The 26,172-nt window shown below is 38.5% G+C and overlaps 1 protein-coding gene across 1 annotated transcript in view; it reads right to left on the bottom strand.

The window, feature by feature from the left end:
- Positions 1–9,000, bottom strand: part of GPM6A (glycoprotein M6A) — a 155,327-nt gene extending 146,327 nt beyond the window's left edge. The window contains exon 1 of the mRNA XM_044225706.1: positions 8,261–9,000. Within this exon, the coding sequence (XP_044081641.1) occupies positions 8,261–8,297 (37 nt within the window). The 5' untranslated portion in view covers positions 8,298–9,000. The remainder of the gene's footprint in view (positions 1–8,260) is intronic.
- Positions 9,001–26,172: the final 17,172 nt, after the last annotated feature.

Genomic DNA, 26,172 nt, shown 5'->3' with positions numbered 1-26,172 from the left:
CATTTTCATCTAAAACTCACATTAAAACCACCAAACCCAAGGATAATGGTAGAGGAAATTAATTCCCCCCAAAATATGGGTTTTCCTATACTTCTCAAAAAACCCACTCCCAAAAAACCAGGACTGACTAATACAGATTAAATTACAGAGAAAGTGAGATTCAGTTGGAAGAGTCAGGGCTGTAGCAAGTCATCTGATCTGGGAAACGGAGAGTTAGCTGGCCAATCAGCATGAGAGCTGAGTACAAAACCTGCTGGCTTTTCTGCATGTCTGAGGTTTATAGAGAGAATCTGAGTGTATTATTTCTAAATTCTAGATCTTACAATTTAATTATAATTTTCTATTGTGGATGGTTGACTAAAGAAATTTAAAATGTTTCGAATTTCGAGTTATTCTCTAAGTAGTATTCACAGTCAACTTTTACCACAAAAAGATGAGATTTTTTAAAACTTTGATGAAATTTTAAAAAATTTGATGAAAATCTATACTTTATCTCTGAAATATAAGTAAACCATTAAATGAATGTGGGTTTGGTTAGGTGTGGGCTCTACTTAAGAGCATCAGAACTTCTCCAAGCTGAGGCACCTGGGTGGCTCAGTGGGTTAAGCCTCTGCCTTCCGCTCAGGTCATGGTCTCAGGGTCCTGGGATCCAGCCCCGCATCGAGCTCTCTGCTCAGCAGGGAGCCTGCTTCCCCCTCTCTCTGCCTGCCTCTCTGCCTACTTGTGCGCGCGCTCTCTCTCTCTCTCTCTCTGTCAAATGAATGAATAAAATCTTAAAAAAAAAAAAAAGAAAAGGAAAAGAAAATATTGGGGCACCTGGGTAGCTCAGTTGGTTGAGCATCTGCCTTCGGTTCAGGTCATGATCCCAGCGTCCTGGGATCGAGTCCCACACGGGCTCCTTGCTCAGCAGGGAGCCTGCTTCTCCCTCTACCTCTGCCTGCCTCTCTGTCTGCCTGTGCTCGCTCTCTCTCCCTCTCTCATTCTGACAAATAAATAAATAAAATCTTTTAAAAAATAAAATTAAATAAATAAATAAATGAAAATACATAGTAATGTAGGAAATGTGGAGAGGCATCTCAAAAACTGGAGAAAAAAATAAAAAAGAGGCTCTGTTTTGAGGAAAGGGATTTGGCCATGTATTATTTCTTTATTTGATTTATTTACCAGAACTTCTTCTCATCAAATAACCATAAAGGAATATAAGCAATTATAAAGAAAATGTTATATTATTTGAAAAATATCTAATTCATCATTCAAAGAACCTTTCTAATGGAAGAAGTAAACTGCATTAAAAGAAAGAGAAAGCATTTGCCAAAACACTGAAACTTCTATTATTAGAGCGGAAAATGATAATTAGCAAAATTTTTCAACTCACTCACTTTTACTTGAGAATAAATAAAAAGCATGCATGCTCCACAATAGGAGAAAATGTGTGTTTTATGTTTCTAGCATCATTCTCAGAGAAAGACTCTATCAAATTGCTCCATTTGTAGAGGTAGGTATAATGAAAGATTATTTCTCATATGATAGAAATTTAGGTCCAAAAACATTAATTGACTTAAACTATGTGCCAAAATGTCTTTCTTTTGGAAATTATTCTGTCGTGCACAGCAGTAATGTTCCGACATGTTGATTTACCTTAATACTTGAGGAACACATATCATTTAAAAGCTAAGAGTCATCTCTTCCCTTTTCCCTCTGACCTCAGATTTGCTCATATTGTAACTTAATTCCCCACTGCACTCTACAACACATCCCAGTTAGCTCCTGACTTTTACCTAGAACTAAAAAGTTAAATTCCCCACTCACAATTTGAAAGAAACAAGTCAGTTATCTTGTGGTTTTTTCTGTTTTTCTCCCCTTTTATTTTCACAGAGCAAAGGAAATTTCTTTCAGATTAAGACTCTCCAAGACAATGGTCACAACTTGAATAGAGAACACATGGGAAAACATGAATTATTTTCATAACGTCAGCTAATCCACAGCTGTGCCACCTGTTAGTGTGGATGATATCCAAAAGGATTTTGAAAACAAGCCAGGCAGTCTGTCTTCGATGTATGAAAAAGGAAACTGTCAAACAGTTTGCATGGCGGGGAGGGGTTTACGCTCAAAGGAAAATGGAGGCCAAAATTGACAAACTAGCAGTTATCTTCCATCTTCTATGAATCACACATGAGCCGTTTGCCTTCTGGACTAATTAAGGAATAAGTAATTTCTAGAACCATTTTGAAGTTATCACTCTAAGTACATTCTGTATCAGTATCTCAATCCACTACAATGGACTTCTCACTTAGTCTCCTTAAATCTTTAAGTTTCAATTCAGGGAAAAAATGAAGTCACTGTATCAAGCAAGCACTTTCATTTTTAAAGGTTACTATACTCATTCTAATGATACTGTAAAACAAAACCTAAAACAAAACCTATTGTACATCCTTTATCCTATCAAGATGGTGGAACATGTGTTATGAGTATTTTGGAACTCTGAGACAGATAGCACCACAGTTATAAAAAACATAATTAAGCAACTGATCCAAAAAAAAAAAAAAAAGAAAAAGAAGGAAGATAGGAAGATGACAAAATTCTAAAAATATTGTATCTAAACTGCAGAAGTCATAATAATCAAAGCAATGTAGAAGTTCAGGGACTATCTACTGAGTCTAATGAAAAATCTTAATGTTTCCCACTGGCAAGTGTCTTCGGGCTACATTTGATAACCATGTGATGATAATTTCTTAGACTCCAGTATTAACTGCTAGTAAAAGCAGAGCTGCCAAATCACAGGACAGATTTCTCCAACACACTTTATGAAATCTGAATCTCTGTGTTTCCTTTAGCTTTGTTATTCAAATACTGAGAAGGCAACTAACGACAGTTGTTGAGATGAAGTCCATTCCCTTATTCATGAGTCTGCAAGTAGCCAACATCTAAGATGCATATGGAGGCTAATTAATTCTTCTGTTTAAATGACTCCTTAAGGGCTTTTGATGTTGTGGTTGTTATTTTCCTAGCCACCGTTCAATTGATTTCAATGGTATACCATTAAAGATTCCAATTCTATTAATAAAGCAAACACTTTAATGCATCTGGTTCTTTGACTTCTTTGCAAGGGTTCTCAAAATATTTTACTTGCTTACTGGTAGGTAGCGGTTTTAGGTTGAACTAATCATTCAATTATAAAAAACAACTGGTGAGGAAAAAACTCAGAATTACCTAGGATAAAGAGTCGTGTCAGGTTGAGATTTAAGTATATAGTAAGTATACATTTAGTTCAGCTGCCGCACAGCAGGTTCAAGTTGGGGAAAAGTTCTTAACATTAAGCCTCTTTACATAAGACTCCTAAAAGGATCTGGACATTTGTTTCATTTAGAGCTCTTTTGATTGTAAAGAACAGAGATTCACTCAGATTAGCTGAGGCTGGGGAAGTTCCATCACTATAATGGTATTTGGAGGAATCGGAGGAATCGAGACCCTCGGGGCACATCGAGAAGCATCTTTTCTCAGTTCTCAAGGGGGAGTCCTACTGAGCCAGCCCATCTTTTTGGAATAAAGACTCACAGGTGATAGATTGCTGGCAGGAGCATGTAGGGATTGGATACCCTTGGCAAAGCTGTCCACATTTGGCCAAAAAAAGCCACAATTGGTGACAATGAACACAGCCATAAATTACAGAGCACAGCTGATTAGTGCAGTAGAAGTGTGTGGTTGAAACAGAGCCACTTAAATCAAGCTGTGGGAGGCCGGTTGTTGTGGACATGGAGTACAGTGCAGGGTGTGGCCTCAATCTGACTGGCTGTCCTCATTGCTACTCTGTGACTTCGGTCAAGTTAATTAATCTATCTGATTTTTAGTTTCCTCAATATTAGCAGCATTTAAGGTCATTGTGAGAAGTCAATGAGTTAATTTATGGGAAGTCCTTAGGCCACTATCTGGCGCGGAAATCACTGGGCAATTTAAGTTGTCCAATATCCTCTTTTGTCAGAAAGCCAAAGCTACCTCTCTTTTCACTTATTACAGTGGTGTCTTTTCTTTAGGGATGATGTCTGTCTGAAGAAGAGTTAGGCTGCAAAGTCATCTTTCAAGGCAAAACTAACAGGAATCAAAAAAATTCTGAAGAAGAACTTCAGTCAGCCCATAAATATGATACACGCGCTTTTGTGTGTCGACTTCATGGTGATGCATGTAGAAATGTATAATATAAAAGGAAAAGTTCATAATTATGAGCAGACATGTCAAACATAATTGTACAGTATTAATTATGAGATAAACATTAAGATTGAAAGAGAGAAAAAAATAAACCTGTGTACTGTCCGTTCATCCACATATTCTTGTTGGTTTTAACAAGCTAAGGATATGCTGACATGACACATGCAGGCTGGGCTAAGGACGAATGAATATCGGCCATTACGCGATCAGTGTTGAGATGATGAAACAATGCCTTGGTCACATGAGCTTCAACTTCTACTTCCTCTAGTGACGTAGTCCTTGAGGGTCACCAAGCATGGATTTCTCTTGAGGAGAGGGTAAACCAAGCATCAGTGTTGGAAGGGAGTCAGTGGTTGCCTCTGTGCATAGCTCAAGAAGCTGACACACAGGGACGTGGGTGGCTCAGTGGGTTAAGCCTCTGCCTTCAGCTCAGGTCATGATCTGGGTCCTGGCATCGAGCCCCGCATCGGGCTCTCTGCTCAACAGGGAGCCTGCTTCCCCTCTTTCTCTGCCTGCCTCTCTGCCTACTTGTGATCTCTCTCTGTGTGTGTCAAATAAGTAAAATCTTTAAAAAAATAAAAGAATAAAATCTCTTAAAAAAAAAATCTGACACACAGATTCATACACTGTTGCTAATTACAGGAGAAAAACATGGTAACATTTTAGCCATTATCTTTTCAGTCCATGAAACATTTCGGGTATATTACATGTTATTTTGAGTCTTTGTTTCCTATGATGTAAATGTTCAGAAATGTAGTCAATCAGTTTTTGGCTATTTGGAATAGTTCAGCTAACTTATGAAGATTCCAGCTTGCTAGTTCTTCCTGTTTACTATTTCCTTTCTGTCTCTGTACAATTTTGTCACTTCTTCTAATCATTAAGGAGCTCTGACCCCCTCCTAATTCAGTAACTCATTCACTGAGGTTGTCTATAAAGCAGTGGTCACCCACCTGCCTAGCAGCCTGAACACACATTCACTAGTTCAGTAATGGTCAGACTTACTTAAATCACTTACATATTTTCCCAAAGGACTGGGCAAAATGTTTGGACATAGTTGCGTGCCTACAAGTCATAAGTGTATACATTTTAAATCTTTGTAAAAATCTCTTCATGTACTTTGCCCAATCCCGCTGCATAACTGAAACCCTTATTGACATGACTGGATGACCATGTACTTCAATTTTTGACAACAGGGATGCTTGGTCTATCATGGCTGAACTTCAGGGCCAAGGTTCAAAACAGCTTCTTTCCTTTTTCCCTTTTTTTTCCTCCAATATCAGCATACCGTTGCTTTGGTACGACTAAGATCAAAGGACTGGCTTTCCCTTAGAGGGCATGTTTTACAAAAAAACCCACACATTTCTTAAAACACTAGCTTCCCATTGGGCACAATGAGATACTCACCTTTTGGGACAGTAGCAGAAATGGATGTAGCAACAGATTAATGACCCCATTTCAGTTTCACACCAAGCCACGGAGCAGAGTGACTGGTGAGGTCACCCACACTTTTCAATTATCCTCTCTCCCAGGATGAACATATATAGTTAAATTAGGGTAAATATTAGGACTGCTTTCAATTGCCTTTTACAGATCAAATAGGGAAGGAAGATCTCGTTATGAAGAAAACTGTATTTCTTGTGGGAGATTTTTTAAGTTTTTAGGTAACAACTACGTATTTTTTCAGCTATGTTTAAGAAACCACAGGCTTCTATTTTATATTGTAGTTGAATTTGGAAGCCGACATGGATAAATATGTGAATTCAAGTCTTTCTAATTTGTAACAGAGAAAAGTAGATTTAAATTGTAAGAAGGGACAGGAAAGCATTTTTCAAATGGAAGAGAATTCTGGTATATCTGAATTATTACTTAAGAAAATCCTATGCAATTAAGAGAAACAGGATGAAAGTTAATGCAAAGTGCTGTTGTCCTTTAAAGCAGACGAATCATTAAACCGGTCCCCCTAAACTCTTAAAAAATCTCTTATGATTAACCTGCTTGTCAAGTAGCTTTCCAACTTAGATCCTCTAAATTGCATTATTTCCTCTAACCCTGCACATACACAGAGAGCATTTATGTGCAAATATAACTTTCTAAAAACAAGCTTATATAGAAAAGGTTTCACTGGCAGAGTTGAAAGGAATAGACCAGGAATGGCGAGAGTTAAATCTTCTCAATTTTTTAAAAAAGCTTAATCATAGATAACTTTACTTACATATCTTTATGTAGTTTATGTACTTACAACTTTCCATTTATAAAAAATTGTTTTCTACCACTGTTTATGATTTAATATAATTTAAATTAGAATGATTAAAAAATTGTAATGATTTAAAAAAAATTTAATGATTAAAAAAAAACCCATAAAAAAACAAAACTCCCACTACAACAGGAAGTTTCTCTCATCACATCGTTGCTGCTTCCACCCCCATGAAGGAAAGATTTTCAGTGTTACCTGAGAAAAACATCATAACTAATTACATCATTCTTCTCGGTTCCTGCCTCTGCCAGGCTTGCTCAGACATTTCAACCTGTTACCACAATCCACGATTTTTATCAAAATTTTATTTAGTGCAATGAATATCACTTCTCTATGTGCAAATTACCAGTTTGTCTTTCCTTGGCCAAGAAGCAATCTCCTTATGGGCTATAAAAAAATATGAAAATAAGATATTTTGTTCCTAAAGTGAAATAGTCAATAGAGATGCCTTTCAAGGATGAAAATTACCATGAAAATTTGCCATTTCAAATCACTGGTGAATACTTAAGCTATTTGTTCACACAATAAAGATAATGGAGGATTTTTTATTGAAAAAATAATCACATGATCTCTATGTAGCTTATTGTGTTTCTTTACAGAGTATCATTAATAAGTGTGCTAGTGACTAAAATTTGGGCATTACCTTATCTATTAACTTTCTCTATTGCTTTTATAAGACACTTAAATATTTAATGTCAATATCTTTGATTATATACATGTGTTGACTATGCGTGTGTGTGCATGTGTATGTGTGTTGAGAGTCTCAGCAAAGCTCAAAATCATGAAAACTGCACTAGCTTTCGAACTACTTATTTTTTCATGTAAAACACTTTTTTAAAATCATGAATTTTCATACATTCAAAATCAAATTTGATAGCTAAATCTTTCGAGTACTACTCTTCAATCTTACCTATGCCTCTCTTTCCAGCCTAAGAACACAAGAGCGTTTTGTATACCATTACATAAGCCTGAGAACAAGCATGAGAGAAAATGCTGGGGATTCTGAGAGAGACCTATGGTTCCCTCCAGAGCTACCACTTGTCACACACACACACATTCTTGAGTGTCCAAATCATTTGAAATTGTCAATATTTGGCCATTTCTAACCTATAAAAATGATAATTTCACTTTAATTTATACAGCCAGATATACCTCCAAAGGCTTAAAAATGAATCAGAAAACATCCTTCACATTTATTACTCAGAAGTTGATTATGGTCAACTCCATAGAAAGGAAAACCTTAACATCACTATGCACTCTGAAAATTTATGAACCTTTGCTCCATCTATATTAAAACTAAATTGTGTCCCCGCAAAGAAAAAAAAAAGATTTTTTTTAAGACGATGCACCAACCAAAACAGAATAAATATACGCTTGGTCTTTGTTCTATCAGATGTCCATTCAAAGGTATCGATAATGGTTACATCATCAAATTTTTAGCAACAACAAGCTCCAAATACTGCGTCTGTGGCTCACACCAGGAGTCCCCTGACCCAGCTCGACAAGCATGAAAACATGAAATAAAGGAACGTTAACAAAGACTGGTCTAAGAAACAGTTCATAATACCGCAAAGCTCTTATCACCAAACTCGACTATGCATCCCGATACTTAGATCTGAAAGATTTGCAAATAACGACAACATTCAAGCCAGACATTACTATAAGTGAGGAACAGACTAAAAGGGGGGAAAAATGCCTACCAAGAGAGAAACATTCATTAGCCTTACTGGCAAGTGTCTAAAGCAAACAAGGAAACTGCAAAATAATTACTTAGTTACAAACAAACCCCTTTTAGCACAGTACCTTTTTGTGTCTGTCCCTCTTCCATATTCTCTTCCATGGCTACCTTTCTTCAGTAGAATCTGGTACACGGAATTAATCAAAAGCTCAATTAGATGTTGGAAAAACTGGTGATTTTTTTTCCCTGGGCAGCTCCCACAGCAGTGGCTTGGGCAAGTCCTCGGAGCTTAGCTAAGTCTCCCTCGCGCCTCTTGTTTGCTTGGAGACAGGCTGTCAAGTGTAATTTCATTCAAATTACTCTTCCGTGAAGACTATCAATTTTTCTTCTCAAAGCTGCCCATTGTGTACCACTGTAAGCAGGTATTCAAGCAAATAGCCCGAGAATTTTGGGGGGAAATTTGGTCTGAATCCCAGTAGCCGAGACTCTGTGATTCACAAGCTTTGCTTTGCATTTAAAATGGGGAAAAGAAATTGAGGTTTGTATGGAAATCTGGGCTTTAAATTGGAAAGAGGCTGAGCTGTGAACAGATGGAGGGGTGTCCTCCTAACATGAAGCAGACCACCAACCCATGATTCCCCCTCTTTGCCACCAGAGTGGGAAAGCCCGGATTCCTGCCGGTTCTTTATGCCGCAGCCCAGCTTCTCACCAGTCAGACACCTTGCGAAAAAGCATTTTCCTTTGCTCTGCTGAGTATCTAGCTAATCTGATCTAGAAGTGGCAAGAAAGGATGCAATTAAACCATCTCAGAGTCTGTCTGTACGAGGTTATTATTAACAGAGGTTTTGCAAGCTCACCCATTTCAGATTGAAAAAGATATAGAAGTATAGTTTTCAAAAGAATGAGTATAAACCCTTAAGCCTGAAAGACACATTTTAAGTCATTATTTTACTACTGTGCCTGACGATTCTTAAAGGAAAGGGAGGAAAACACTGAAATTTTTTAAAAGGTATCTATTGACGTCTTGGTAATTCATTGTTACTTTAGTCCACTAAAACTGCTGATTTTAAATGGGAATCTGATTTTAAATGGGAATTGTTTCAAGGGTCATTATTGGGAAATGAGTAGGATAACAGAAGAACAAATTCTAGATAAGGAACAACAGGGATAAGCAATTTATAATGGAAAGCTGCAGTCTGATTTGGAATGCAAATCACAACCCTGCAGTCTGGCAATAAATTAGCATTTGTACTTCAGCCCACTGAGTGACAGTACTTCACAAAAGGTATAGTGAGAAAATAAACAGTTTCTCTTTCAAGGGGGCATAAGCCCTTACTGGAGCATAAAGTATAAAGAAAGGAAGAATCCCTGTTTCTGTCTCCATGTCCAAATAAGCAAGCCCATAGAAACACACACCCCAACACACAAACTAACTCCTTACCGTCAATGGACAATAATTCACATCCTAATTCTCCACAGCACAACGTCAGAGCACATATTTCCCATGTTTTTTTTAAGTGGGCCAGTAACACGTTACAAACACACCACCTTCAGAATCATTACAAAAGCAACTATGTAGGGCAAGACAGTTCTTGTACAACATTCCCCTTTATTTCTAGGATTTCTCCTAAAAGAATGTTTAGCCTTCTTACTTCTACAATCATCTGCTATTTACTTTCCCTATTCAAATGAATTTAACCCACAGGTAAATATAATTCAAATACATTTAAAAAAAAACCAACCTATGTCTTCTGAGTATATTTCGATCTGTATTCAAGGGTTTGTGGGCAAGCTGCTGGCTCAGGGCACAGACTGAGAGAAAGAAACCATGAGGGAAATCAAAGAGCCAAATCCTAGCAGCATCTCTGCTCCAACTTATCCCTAGGCTGACATAACCTGGCATGTAGTCAAAACAGAATGGAGCATCACTCCTCATTTATATTCTTTCCTCATTTTACACCACAGAAATCGTCAGTGAAAAATCATTAATAGTAATAGCGGCAGAAATAATGATGCCACTCTAAATTTCTGAAGCACTTTACAATCTACAAAACACATTCACATGCATTAACCCCACTGCTAAAACAAACAGAAGTATTATTTCCCCCTCATTTCATGCTGGACAAAAACTGAGACTCAAAGAGACCTAATGAGGGACTGAGTACGTCTTAGAACCCACATTAGTGATCCTTGTCTGACTTGCCCTGACTCTGGAAGCCAGTTTTCCTGCCTACAACGTTCCATGATGAGCCTCTCCAGTGTCTTCCCACCTCAGCCTTTCGTTTCCACCATGCGCAGGAAAGAAAGAGAAGAAATGATAAGGAAATGAAAAGCATTCACTGGAAAAGACAGATGGAAAAATAACTAGACTTTTCCTTCTGGAAGCTTTGTGGCAGATCAACAAATTCCTTTAATGATCAACTTTTTCTCTAAAATGGACATTTTCATACAAAAATTGTTAACAAATGAAGACAAAAGCAACTTATTCTGATTTTTTTAATGTATGAAGAACCACCCCAAATCCAGGCTAAACAAATTCTTACAAGCAGAAACATGTGCACACACAGCTCCCTTGTCAGTGAGCAAAGATTTTTTTTTTTTACTGTGGTCAAAACATACCATTTTTATCATGTTTAAGTGTACAGTGCAGTGGTACTGAGTATGGTCACATCTTCTGCAGCCATCATCGCCATGAATTCCCCATTTCCTTCTCCCCCTATTTGAGGGCAGGTGAGTTGTTGTGGCTGATTGTTATTTTTAAGATTGTTTTAAAATCTTGATCTCCTTTGAACCAAAAATACTGTGAACAACCAAGTATCTGAACACTAGTTAGAAAAGAGAAATGAGTGGAATTAAACTATGTGAAGGTAAACTGTGTGAATTCTAAAATATGCTACATGAGCCTTAAGACTGGCAACACTGTTACTTTAGATTTCCTTTAAGACCTAGAAACTGAAATGACGAGATGGCTCAATCTCATATCCTTTCCATTATACCACAATGCATTTACCCCTCTGTTGCAGTCATTTATTTACAATATGTGGTGTGGGTTCACTGGGCGGTCTAAAAATAGGATCATGAATGTTAGATATGATTTCCCTTTCAAACAGTGTTTCAGAAATATTTACAATGTTTGTTACGTTTTTCCCTGCATAAGCTAGAAGACACATCAGTCTCTAAACCTAAGTCCATTCAGTCCTGATTCCTCTTACGTGACCTTAATTTGGAGCTGACTCTTTAACACTCATCTTATCTTTATAAACATTTCATTATATAAGCCATGAAAATAGCTACATATTATTCTCTTATATAATTCAGTCATCACGGTGATACAGATTCAAGATAGAGTCAAGTTAATAGTGTTGCAGATGAAACAGGCTGATGGCTCCAAATGCAGCATCAACATTAAGAAGTGAAAAACAAACAAACAAACAAACAAACAAAAAAAAATTTAAGGTCTTTGAGTCAGATAACAAAACAGGTATGTGAAACCTCAAACCTAGTATAGACATGAATGCTGTTGAGAACGGTTTTATTCTCTCAGATGTTTCAAACACAGATCCAGCATGAGCTTGCAAAGGAAATGTCTTAGTTGGTTTCTTTCTACATGTCAATAAAAAAGAAATTTTTTGGCTGCTGGTTTAAGCTCTCGGTCAGACACTGATTTCCACAACACTTCCCTAAAGAAAATTAAAACCACCACAAACACTCGAATGTTTTAAATGTATTATAAAAGTAGCATAACACTCTTTGTAGTTTTATAATTATATAAAGCTGTCGATACACAGAATGACCATGGTCTTTACAGGTCTTGCTAAACTTAAATATCATTATTCCTACTCCCTTTTATTATTATTTGTTAGATTTATTATTTATTTATTTGACAGACAGTAGGCAGAGAGGCAGGCAGAGAGAGAGGCAGGAAGCAGGCTCCCCACTGAGCAGAGAGGCCGATCCCAGGCTGCCCGGGGCTCCATCCCAGGACCTGAGCCGAAGGATCAGGTAGGATCATGACCTGAGCCGAAGGCAGAGGCTTCAACCCACTGAGCCACCCAGGTGCCCCATCCTTTCATTATTTAATTGTACACATGTTTATTCAGCATTCTTATACACACATAGGAACTTGTCGAAGGCCAGAGACACTAACAAAAAAACTCCAGCCCTGATAATGTTCACAGTGTAATAGCAAAGACAAGTCACAAATCACAACATGGCATGACAACTAACATCTAATTGGAATTTAAAAAAAAAAAAGCACAGGATTCTACATAAGCTTACAGTAAGAATACCTAACCTATTATTTAAGTTTTGAGAGTTGAGAAAGATTTCTTGCTTCCTAGAAGGTAAAGGTTGGTACCCAAAGGATGTGATATTCTCCAGGAGAAAAAGAAGGGGGTGGAAGGGAGCAGGAAAGGTCTTCTGGACAGTCAAAACTGAATACTCAAAAGCTCATAAAGAGAAGTATTTTTCTGGTCCCATGGAATGGACTAACATCTGGCCACATGGGCAAACCCCTCTTTTACTATTTATAGGACATCTTATCCCCAAGGTGTTCAGGAACACCTTGTGCTGGAAAATCCAGTCCTGAGTCTTGGTCCCCAGAGTTACTGAAGAGGCAAGGAGACACTCCAGAGACCAGTCTCGTGCCCTTCAAGACTGGAGTCTTAAAAAGGAGATGATGAGAAACCCATTATTAGTCACCCCATGAAATTACCTTTAGTTCTCTCCAGCTCTGTCACACTAAGACCTTTCCCCTTTGTCTTTTCAGAGTTGGCCAAGCCTGCTATTGTGACAATGTCATGGTCTATTTACAACTGGTCAGCGGTCTGCCAGTGTTCTTAGGACAAAGTTCAACCTACGGAGTTTGCGGGGAGAGATGGGACGTGGCATGATAGAAGCCAGGCCCTGAAGCCCAACTTCCCCAGTCACTCCTCACTCACTCTCCTCCTTCACGTTCCCCCAAACTGTTGTTCCTTCTGCCTAAATCACTTCTCCCTCCACCCTCAAAGAGCTAGAACTACTCACGTATCAGATCTTAAACGAACTGTTCCCTGGCAAAACTTCCCTGACCTAGAGAACGGGCCTCCGGTAGCGCTGATAATACATAACATTACGGAGTTATTGCCCAAAGTTGGCATTTTACATTTATTTTCCCCACTGGCCTGCAGTCCACAAGCCCTGTGAGGTCAGAGACTCTATCCACCCCCCACAAGCAAGCCTTCGTCAGATATTTGTCAAACTCACAAATAAATAAATGAAATGATAATAATGAATGAATGAACTTGTGGCTTAAAATACACTTCCTCTGGGACACCTGGGTGGCTTAGTTGGTTAAGCAGCTGCCTTCGGCTCAGGTCATAATCCCAGCGTCCTGGGATCAAGTCCCACATCCGGCTCCTTGCTCAGCCAGGAGCCTGCTTCTCCCTCTGCCTCTGCCTGCCACTCTGCCTGTGCTCGCTCTTCCTCTCTCTCTCTGACAAATAAATAAAATCTTTAAAAAAAAAATACACTTCCTCTTACATTTAGCAGCTTCCACAAAGTGTTTTAAAGTGTAGACAATAGTCTTTACAATAGTTCCAGGAGATACAGGTCGTGTTCATATAAAAAAAGACCACGCCTCAAGCGCTGAAGGCAGAATGATAAACAGGTATTTAAAAAAGCAGGCAGTAAAACAAAAAAGCAAGTGGGAAATTATTAATAGTGTGCCATGTTTCCTTTACTAAGGGAAAGCTACACTGTCATAAGCACTGATTATAATAAGGAGACAGTAAATTTCTAGGAGTGACACTCCTCAGATCACATTTACCCTTCCAAAATAAGAATAATTGTGTTTACAGTAAGCCCAAAAATTGCTAAAAATTTTTAAACTTCTAAATAGTTTTTGTCTCGTGCTCGCTTCGGCAGCACATATACTAAATAGTTTTTGTCTCTCTCCAAAATGCTAGCAAACAAAAGAAAACCTAAACCCTTTTCATTGATTTTGCTCTCCTTGAAACATAACTTAGCTGGGAAAAGTGAGGGGGTAAGCGGGAGAGAGGGCATGGATAAAGCATGCTTCCCAAAAGCACGGTAACCAGCAGTGGTCTGTGCTTAGTAGCTCAAAATCCAAACTCTGCTACCAACTGAGAAAGAGATAGTAAAAAATGGCCCAAGTTGGTTCTTTATTTTCTCAGAAATGTTACTTAAATTGAGCTCACCAGAGAATCAACTGCACTGCTCAATCACACCTTCAACTTGAACTGATACACTGACTACCATGTAGCAAACGCTGGGCCAGGCAATCAGGACAGATGTGGTTCCCTGCTCTCAAAGACCTCGCAGCTCAGCCCAAAGACAGAGAGGATTCAACAAGTGCTTGGAACACAGAATAATAATAACCAAAATTGTACCCAGCCCTTAGCATGTGGGGGTACTAGTTCAAGGCATTTATAATTATTCCACTTAATCTTCAAATAACCCTATCAGGTAGTTACTAGTGTCCCCATTTTTACAAATAATGAAATAGGCACAGAAAGGTTCAATTATTTACACAAAATAACATGGGCATTCTGACTCCAAAGACTGTTCCTCAAACTACTCCATGTCTGCCCACGCTAACATAAGTAGTAGACCCAAGAGCATTTAAGATGAGCTAAGGCTCTTGGCACAAAGTCCTAATTCAGACATAACACTTTACATAATAATAAATACCTATATGTCTATTATCCAACATGTAAAATAAAATAGTGAAAGATTGGGGCGCCTGGGTGGCTCAGTGGGTTAAGCCGCTGCCTTCGGCTCGGGTCGTGATCTCAGGGTCCTGGGATCGAGTCCCACATCGGGCTCTCTGCTCAGCAGGGAGCCTGCTTCCCTCTCTCTCTCTCTGCCTGCCTCTCTGCCTACTTGTGATTTCTCTCTGTCAAATAAATAAAATCTTTAAAAAAAAAATAGTGAAAGATTACTGTGCCCTTTTGTTAACTGCATTCTCCTCTTCATTCTCCCTAATCCTACCTCTCATCCCTGTTAACCACCAATCAGTCTCAAGGCGTTTTTATTCCTTATACCATATATATATATACACACACACACACACACACATATATTACACATATACTATATATCCTGTATGCCTTATATACATATGTTTATATTATATATACTATATATTCTGTATACTGTCCTCATAATTTTATATATATATATATGTATAAAGTACACACACACAATGTAGTGTTGCTTTGCAGGTTTTGATATGATTATAAATGGTATTTTATTGTATGTATCTTCTCAAATCTTTTTCCCTAATCTTCTGATGATATTTGTAGGTCTAACCTGTTGATAAGCATTAATATTGTTTCTCATTTCTAAACTACTGCAGAAAATATTACAATGAATATTCTTATGCATGTCTCTGTGTGCACATATGTAAAAGCTCTCCTATTATTTATAATATATAATATAACTCTATATTACATATATGCTGTATATGACTACATTATATATAATGTGACTATTTCTGAATTCCCTCTTCTGTGTCATTAGTCTGTGGGTCCATTTCTGAGTCAATAATACATTTTCTTAATTATGCCAGTTTATGGTCACTTTATATCTAGAAGAGCAAGTCCTCAGAATTGGATCATTCTCTTAAAAATCATTTGCAAAACCTTGGCCCCTTGGGTCAACTGTATACATTTTAAAATCAGCTTTCAAATACTGTATGGGAAAATAACTTGCATTTATCAAACTACACAAAGTTAGTGAGACACAATTAACGTCTTCACAAAATTGAATCCGTTTCCATGAACATGAGCTATCTGTCCATTTATTCAGGACTTCGTTCATGTATTCTGAGAACATGTAAAAAATGTCCTCCCTAGGGGCGCATGGGTGGCTCAGTGGGTTAAGCCTCTGCCTTTGGCTCAGGTCATGATCTCAGGGTCCTCGGATCGAGCCCCGCATCGGGCTCTCTGATCAGCAGGGAGCCTGCTTCCCTTCCTCTCTCTCTGCCTGTCTCTCTGCCTACTTGTGATCTCTATCAAATAAATAAATAAAATTTTTTAAAAAATGTCCTCCCTAAAAGCTCTGCATATACTTCGTTGTTTTTCTTTCTAGGTATTCTGGGTTCTTTTACAAAAAAAAAAAAAAGACATTTTCCAATTCTTTTTGACTAAAGTTAAGGAACTCAATATTTTTAAATTAATCCTATAAGGAAATTGTTAACCTCTCCTGTAGTTCTAATAATGTATAAATCTTAAACTTTCTGTGCAACCATAGCATCTCTGAACTAAAGCAGATTTGATTCTGTCTAACCTCTTTATCTGTATGTATTTTTCCTATCTTCCTGCACACTCTAGGAGCACCAACCCAATGCTGAACTGAATCAGTAAACAAGTGTCCCCAGTTCATGGTGCTCGTAGTAGGTTTGGGTAGATACATTTTATCTGCATGAATGGAGATTCCCTTTGGTTCCATACTGCTGAGGTTTTCATCATAAAGTACGTTGCATTTTACCTATCTTTCCCCATAAGCATGATTATATGTGTATTATCTCCATGAATATAGTCCATTAATACATTAAAAGGATTGTATCAATGTCAAAGTAACCAAACTCTCAATTAATGTTGTTTGGTCAATTTTTTTCTCTACTGGTAAAAAACTTTTCTCTACTCCAATAAAAAAAGCTTTACCAAATATATATATATTTGGTAAAGCCTTTTAATATATGTATCTGTATACATATATATATAAAATATCAGTTAGTAACTACATTCATTAAACATTAACTTGGATACACACAATACTAATTCATGTTCTAATTCATTTAACACAACAATCGTCAGAGGTAGGTAATATTATTATCATTTCCCATTTTTAGATGAGGAAACAGAATAGTTTGCACGGGGCGCCTGGGTGGCTCAGTCGGTTAAGCATCTGCCTTCGGCTCAGGTCATGATCCCAGGGTCCTGGAATCGAGTCCTGCATCAAGCTCCCTGCTCTGCAGGGAGCCTACTTCTCCCTCTCCCTCTGCCTGCCATTACCCCTGCTTGTGTTCTCTCTCTGTCAAGTAAATAAGTAAAATCTTAAAAAAAAAAAAAAAAAAAAAGAGTAAGCCTGATGATACACAGACCTGTACCCTTCAGGCAAATAATACATTATATCTTTTTTGTTTTTTAAGATTTTATTTATTTATTTGACAGAGAGAGATCACAAGTAGACAGAGAGGCAGGCAGAGAGAGAGAGAGAGGAAAGCAGGCTCTCCGCTCAGCAGAGAGCCCCATGTGGGACTCGATCCCAGGACCCTGGGATCACGACCTGAGCTGAAGGCAGCGGCTTAACCCACTGAGCCACCCAGGCGCCCCAATACATTATATCTTAATAAAAACACTTTTTAAAAAATCTGCCAAAGAGGGTAGATCTCATGTTAAATGTTCTTACCAAAACTTTAAAAATAAAATTTAAAAATTTGAGTCTGGGACTGAAAAAAAAAAAGAGTAATTTGCAGAGATCACCCAGCTCTTTTTTTTTTTCTTTTTAATTTATTTATTCATTTGACAGAAAGATCACAGGTAGGCAGAGAGGCAGGAAGAGAGAGAGGGGGAAGCAGGCTCCCTGCTGAGCAGAGAGCCCGATGCGGGGCTTGATCCCAGGACCCTGAGATCATGACCTGAGCTGAAAGCAGAGGCTTAACCCACTGAGCCACCCAGGCACCCTGAGATCTCCCAGCTCTTAAGGGACAAAGATGAGATTCAAGCCCAGAGCTTTAGGCTTCCAAATACTCTTGAGAGGCTACACGATACTGGGAAGCTGAAACCCGTGTCTGAGGCCACTTAACCACCATGGTTTAAAAAAAGAGAACAGGGGCTTGGGTGGCTCAGTGGGTTAAGCCTCTGCCTTTGGTTCAGGTCATGACTCACAGTCCTGAGATCGAGCCCCGAATCAGGCTCTCTGCTTCCCCTCCCCACCCCCCCCCACCTGTCTTTCTGCCTACTTGTGATCTCTCTCTCTCTGTCAAATAAATTTCAAAAAACTTAAAAAAAAAATAGACAAGTATCTGGAAAGTGAATGGAATGGAGGGGGCACAGACAAGAGCTGCTTCTGCTACACACCGTTACAACACGTACACACACACACCATGGAACAGAGACTGTCTCACAGACAACACACACTCACAACCTTGGTGGACTGTGCCTCTCCATCAGTGACGGACTCTGTACAGGCTCCAAGAGGCTGCCCAATTCAATTACTCTCCCAATGCGTGAAGTCCTGCCAGGCAGTCGCTGCACCTTTGCCCCCCCTTTCCCTGGCCAAACAACCAGGGTACCTGGCACTACCCTCACCCATCATCACTTCAGTTCCCTGTGCTTCCTGGTGGCTCTCCGCTGTACACTGGGTGTCCCCAGGACAACCCCAGTTTATGTTCAACTAATTACCTGGGGCACCTCCCCCAAAATAAAAGAGAGAATCACAGTAGTAGCTTTTCAGGTGTTAATCTCTGCTTGTGTTCTTGGTACAAACTCAACTTGGTTACATTATACAATTGCTTTAATTTTGCCTTTACTATACCAAAAGCTCTTCTTTTAATTGGAAACTGCCTTTTCAATCTGGTTTTCTCTAAACACTGCTACTGCTTTTCTCCTCTAAAGAGGAAAAAAGAAAAGCACTTTAGGAAGGAATCGGTTATAACGTTCTTGGTGCATCCCCAAATTGGAATACCACGTAGGAGTTTGTGATTATGTGAATCACGCTTATCAATATGAAAAGTTATTCACAATAAATGAAGTGATAGAACTGTGTAACAAAACAGTCTGAGTAGTAAGTTTTATATTTTAAAGTATACTTACATCTATGGAAACAATAATTTGAGAATGTTAAGAATGCTTCTTTTTAGAAAGCAGAATTTGCAATACTGTTTTTTCATACTTTGCATGCCTTTGGTCCTGTTTAAGTGGTTTAATAAAGTACTTTAAATATCAGAAAGTAGAACAACTTCATAAAGCTGACAATGTAAGTTGGTTACCAGTAACTATCACCTCGTATGATCTAGGTGTTGCACTAACAATTCATCTAAGTTCTTTCTACCACATTTCTCTCTTACGGGAAAAACTGAGGCTTTCAAGAGTTCCGTGACTTTCTTAAGGTGACACAGCTGGTGAATGAAGGCACTGGGATTTGAATTTTGGTCTTTCTAATTGTAAATTCAACCCTCGCAACAAGGTGAATTATCCAGTACTTAATTGACAGGGTTCTAGGGAGCTTCGCGTTCACAGCTCTTCATTTTGGTGTAAAGTCTCAGTGTTACAGGAAGGGCAATGGATATCCTATCCTTTAGCTGAAGGACGAGTTATTTTTTCCTCCATTTATTTGAACCAATGTTTAACAACTTAGAAATCTCAGGTAAGCCTAATCTTACTTGCCACACTGGATGTTGCAAATGACGAGCTTATAAAAACCAAAACGTAAGAACAGAGAGTGAGAGACAGAGCAAGAGAAGAAGGAAGGCAAATACAATGTCTGCAAGGCTGCGGTTGCCTGAAGTTCGGAGTTTTAAATACTGATTTTAAATCCTGCTCTGACTGTTCCGGCAGACACAGATGATAGGAAAAATCCTCTGAAAAAGCTGATTACACAACGTGGAGCACAGAGCAATGATGAGGAAAAATAAGATTCAAGTCTTCTCAGCTTTATAATAAGCATCTTGGTCTTTCTGCTTACACATTAGATTGCAAGTCCTTTTATGGGTGAAAAAAAATATATGAAAGTCTACGCTTACATTTCCAGAGATCATCTTAGGTAATCTAAAAATTCTTATCTCATAAAAGGAAACTGCTCTTACATTGACAACTTTTCTCATATTCGGCATGCCCTCTACCAATACACCTGAACTGGTAGCCCAAAAGCAAGAAGTAGAAGGCTTCTCCCCAAGAGCCACTGAGGTGACATCCACTCCCTTCTTCCCTTCTAAGAGGGATATGTGTGTGTGATTTTATGCACGTTCCCTCTTTGCCTGCTGGATATCTGCAGATATTTCGGGGGTTTCTTCATTTGAGCAAGAGATTTCTGATTGTGATCTACTTTCTATTATTTAAAAGAAAACAAATACACCCACATCCTGCATGTACCAGAAATACCCAGAAAACATTGTCCCAAGAAAGTTTTACTGGCAATGGCATATGGTCTATTTGGATCCAGACCATGGCTCTGGGACTGACACACTTAAGCGTTCAAACAACACTAGTAATTTATATCCTAAAAGTTTCTTTAGTCCATGTACATACTATTAGGTCCAAAACAAACCCTGGAGAATGCCACCTGGCTTCAGTCTAATGGTGGCAATCACAGAATCTATCAATTTTCATCTCTTCTTTATGGTTTTTTGCAGTATGTTCTAGTCCCCAGTCAACATCCCACTGCAGTTGTCCTAGATAAAATGCAAACTGTTTTTAGGATTTATATATATTGCAAATATCCTGGAAGGACTGATTTATTTCCTCCCTCTATCCCACTGCCTGAATTTCCATATCATTTGTCTACAACTCATATTTGCCAAGTATCAGACACTTTTTCATTTGTAATATTTCCATACGCATGACGCTTCCCCTGCCTGTTCTTGAGAGCTGCACTGTTTCTCCTTCACCATTCACAAAGTGACACTGAGGACAGACCCCATTTGAAGGGCTCAGCCTTCCTGGGGACAGATTTAACTTTTTTTATTCAATAATATTTAACAAGCATTTGTGTGGCACCCGCTGTATGCTAGGCACATCTTTTTATTAATCTTACTGGTTATTTAGAATCTGAAAATAGGTGGTATACCCATTTTGCAGGTCCTAACACTGAGACTTGGATAGACAATTCGTACATGTTCCACAACCATGACAAATCTCTCAAAATGTCATTACATTACATGGCTTAGTAAAGAAAAGTAAATAAGAAATACTAATGAATTCCTGCAAGTAAGTGATATGGAAATATATATTAAAGTTTCTCTTCTTTAACAGACTAAATATTTACCGCTAAATGAGTAGGATACCATTATAGCAGATGCCAATAAATAGAAGATGTCCTAGAAATAACATTCGATCCAGAAATTCCAGTACTAGGTACTTACCCAAAGAAAACAAAAACACTAATCTGACAAGATACATGCACATATACGTTTACTACAGCATTATCTGCTCTAGCCAAGGCAAGGAAGCAACCCAAGTTGAATCCATAGATGAATGGATAAAGATGTGGTACACACACACACACACACACAATGCGATACTGACCCAGCCATAAAAAAAGATGAGGTCTTGCCATTTGTGACAACATGGATGGACTGAGAGGGTAATTCATGATTTCACTTATCTGTGGACTCTAAAAAACAAAACTAACCAACCAAACAGAAGCAGAAACAGACCCATAAATACAGAAAACAAACTGATGGTTTGATGAAGACGTGTGGGGGATTGGGCAAAATGGGTGAAGTGGAGTGAGAGGTTCAGGCTTTCCTTATGGAATGAGTAAGTCATGGGAATGAAAGGTACACCATAAAGAACACAGTCAATGATACTGTAATAGTGCTGTATGGTGACAAACGGTAGCTACACGTGTAGTGAGTGTAACAGCACGTACAGACCTATGGAATCACTATGATGGGTATCTGAAACTCATTTAACATAGCTCAATTAAAAAAGGGATGTCCAAGGAAATCCTTCCCAGGGATAGCCTTTTATTCATTAATTCCCCAACTATATATTAAGTGCTTACCTTCTTCTAGACAAAAATCTAACTTCTGGGGCAAGTTCAGTGGAAACATGCACTAGAGACCTGCTCTCCTGCTATCTAGACTCTAGAAGAGGAAGGTAATAGGCCAACTAAACAAATTTTAAAGAGGTAGTATTAGTCTCTGATACATGCAATGATGGAAATAAACCACAGTAATATACCAAGAAGCACTCAAGGGCTCCTTTAGCTAGAATTATCAATATACAAGGCCCTTGAACATTATCCACAGCTATCATAATAAATGTATATCTAAAAATCTCTCATATCAAATGGTCATCAACAGAATTTTATTATTTATTATCTAGGAAGGAAGATAATTAAGCAGATGCTTGAGCAATCAGCAGTAGCCATAAATGTTAATGTTTTCTATCCAAATTGGGTCTTTTGTAATTGTTTTGATGTGGCACAGGATAACATTTTAAACTAGAACATTTTCGGGCCAAATTGAAATCAAAGTTGCAGTTTTGAAAAAGAAGCCTGTTGCATTCAATCTTAAAAACCATTTGCCACTAAATTGTATTAGACTTAGAACACCCTAAAATATCACCCAACACTCAAATCCATTCTCTCTCTGTGTACATATGTATGTATGTGTGTGTGTCTATGTGTGTGATGGAGGATCAGGATGGAGACACAAGTCTGTTTGACTCCTAAGCTACCACACCCTCCACTATAAAACACTGTTTCTTAAACATAGCTTTCAGGGGGCCATTCAGCATTTCTGAGTTGTTAATATAGTAGTTTCAACATTATGTTGCCTGTTGACTACCTTCGCTAAAGGAGATAAATAATGACATATATAAAACAAAAATCATAGCAAAACTGAGGTTGGAAGCAGGTGGTAATAACCAGCCTTCCCTGGATGGTCTAGAGAAGAGAGAATTCAAATGTGTGCAGTGGAATCTAAACCTCCTCTGTAAGTCAACAACAACAAATTTTCCATGTCTCCAAAAACAGAGCTTAGTGCGGCTCCTACTAAGGAACTCATAACCACCATGTCCTTGGATGTCAATCAGGCAGTACATGAAATGGGAAGACCTCTCGTCTTTAGACAATGACTGCTTCTTTATTGACAAAGTACTCTGTTAGGTACTCTGTTACATGCTAAGATGTACTACTAACGCATTATGATTTTAAGCAAGGATGTGCTTTCTCCATTTCGTCAAATACAAAGTGAATTTATGAATACTTGCCTTGCTGACTTTGCAAGGTGATACGCCAAGTGCCAGATACCCTGCTGAGAGTCTCTGATACACCGTCTCGGACATGCCATTGCATTTTCACCTTCAACATCATAGGCTTCGTTGATTAAAGCCATTTGGCAGATGAGGGAAATAAGGCTCCAGATGAAAGGGAGTGAAAATGTTCTTTGAAAAATGTAAAATACTATATGAAAATGATGAAATTATAACCACTGTTATCTTTAAATGGGAAGAAGTAAATCAGGCTGGAAGGGATATATTGTCCACTATAGGACCCTGGAAAAGGGAAATCAGTAGTAGCTCATTGGTCCTCCTCATACAATTCAAAACAATACAAAACCTTTAGTCAGGGTTCACTCTACGTCCATCACAGTTTTTATGTCTTGGGTCCATACGTTTATTCAGTAATCTTCAAAATAACCTCATGAGGCACATGCTAGTATTATCTCCCATTTTACAGATGTGGAAACAGAGTGAGAGAAGGAACAAGTAACCTGCTCCCGGGAACAGCCAGTCAATGGCAAAGCTGGGATTAGAAGCCAGGCAGTCTGGTTCTTAAGCCTCTGTTCTTAATTATAACAGTGAACTACTTCTGTGAAGTAGGCTATAAAAGAGGCAAACCAATTAGCTATTTATTCAACGGGCTTAGGGAACAAACAGCTGGATTATTTTTCCTCACGTAGAAGCCTCTCGGCCGTTCTCCAGGCTCAGTGAGGTTGGCCTGGTGTTCTGGAAGGAGTTCGGGTTTACCCATCAGTTTCAAATGGCAGCTCCACAGCTCTGTCCGTCCTCCATGACCTCTTTATGGTCTGTTTCTCATGTGTAAACTAAGAAAAAGAAAGCCTATTCATCAGGGATTTTGTAGGATCAAGTGCATTCAGCACAAATCTTGGCACAGCCATGACTGGCACTCAGCAAATATTAGTCCCCTTCTTTCTCCGACCTCAAAGGTGACATCCGTTCAAACAATCAACTCTCCCATAAACTGCTTAGGAAAAGGTAAGAGAAAGACCTGAGGTCATGAAAGGCAAGGTTTTAAATTAACTCTATATGGTCTTGAGTCATAAGTGATCTGCTTCGTGACAATAATGTTATCCTGCCTATCTTTAAATGGGATTTTTTTTTCCTCTCCAAACAGTATGTATCGATTTTCTCAAGGGTCAGTATATTTGACGTGATAGACTGGTGGACTGATCTGGTTTAGTAATTCCTGGTTCAGGTCTATACTTGCCCTTGCCTTGTGCCTGCCTACCGAACCTCATCACAGAGCAGAGCTATTTTGTAGCAGAGCTATTTTGTAACTGTTATTAGGCACCGCAGGACACAGGATACCTACTGCTGGATAATAAATCACATTGAAACAGCTGAAAGCATGGGAGCTGTTCAGATGACACACTGTATCCAAAGCTTAGTGATGGGCATAAATTTAACAGGTCCTATGTAAGAACTCTGGAAGCATCCATGATCTCACGTTAGAACTTCAAGAGTTCCTGAAGTACAAAAAAATTAAGCAGGTGACGATCTCACTGTGGTGTTTCAAGACAATGGTTAATTCTTTGCAGAGTGGTTCTGCCCTTCACTAACAGCATATCCCTTATGTTCACTAACAAAAAATATCTAAGTTGGTGAGAGAAGTTCTCATATTTTAAAAGCTCTTTAAGGCTCTCATGCTGAATTTTTTTATTAGAGTTAATAAAAATTAGCTTAATTATTACTGAAACTTGTAGTCTTATGGCCCTTTACATATAAATCCCAATCTGTGCATGGTGTTAGACATATATATATATCTCCACACTTAGGTTGAATCCTTGAAAGGCACTAAGCTGAAAGCAGTAACAAAAGTAGTGATTATGGCAGTTTATGAATTATCAACATTTGTTAGGAATTCCAAGAAAGTACTTTAAACTGTTCTTACATAATCGGTATTTGCAAAGTAAATTTCCACTGTATTAAACTTTATCTTCTATGTATTTATTTTTAATATTTTTAAAAATATTTATTTATTTGAGAGAGAGCCCATCCACACAGAAGGAGAGGGAGAAGAAGCAGACTCCTCCTCTGAGCAAGGAACCTGATGCAGAGCTCGATCCCAGGATGCTGGAATCATGACCTAAGCTGGAGGCAGACATTTAACCAACTAAGCCACCCAGGTGCCTTGCAAACTTTATCTTTTAATGATGCAATATACAGTTTGTATATGTAGAAAGGGTGAAAAACAGTATTTCTTGCTTTGTGACAGCATTAAAAAGATTCTTTAAGGCCTCAGAAGTTGTGAAGAATGTTAAACTTTTTTATGCATCCAAAATAAGCTCAAAATGGATCTGATGTATCTCAGGGACAACCATAACCGTATCAAGAGGGAGAAAAGCTTCAAGTTGAAAGATCATTTAGTAACATCCTTCTGGACCAGAATACATGGTGGGAAACAGAATGCCATTCCAGTACAATCAGTTGTTAAAGAAGCTGTGTTGCAGAAATTGTGACCAAAGTTAAAGCAAACCAGTGAAACAACAAAGTCAATGGTACAGTTTTCCGTCAAGTGAAAAGGTGTTTCATCTGCAGTGCTGCTAGTTGAGGGATTTTAGGAGTTTTCAGCTTTTGCATGTGGAGATTTCCACATTCTTCTTTCAGAAAAGTTACCAAGATGGGCCTTTTATGATAAATGTAAAATAAGAATATCGCGTTATTCTTGAAGGATGTGAGAAGCTACTCCGAGACTAGATGCAGACAACATGAACAAGGTGAATTTAGATTAGACGGACCAGGACAATCCCTTAAGTTGTTTTATTTAAAACATACTAATTTACACACTGGCTACCAAAGGATCAACTTCTTGTCATGGCCATGAACTGAGCAGTGATGGTCAGACTAGGCCCAGTGTCTGCTCACAGCAGTTGGCCCTATGAAGTGGACGTCCATTCTCTGGAGGCAAACCGAGCTGGACTGCCTTTGGCTGGAGCAATGGAGAGAAAGACGAGAGAGGGGGGGAGGAGGTATAGTTATGATATCACATCTGTTACAGACATATAAACACACGCATGCTCTCTGTGACATCCATCGACACATTACAGCTACGTAGCTCTTAG

Source organism: Neovison vison, chromosome 11 (genome assembly GCF_020171115.1).
Source record: "Neovison vison isolate M4711 chromosome 11, ASM_NN_V1, whole genome shotgun sequence".
In the NCBI taxonomy this organism is placed as follows: domain Eukaryota; kingdom Metazoa; phylum Chordata; class Mammalia; order Carnivora; family Mustelidae; genus Neogale; species Neogale vison.
Note: the sequence above shows the minus strand (reverse complement) of the source record. Positions and strands in the feature narration are given on the sequence as shown.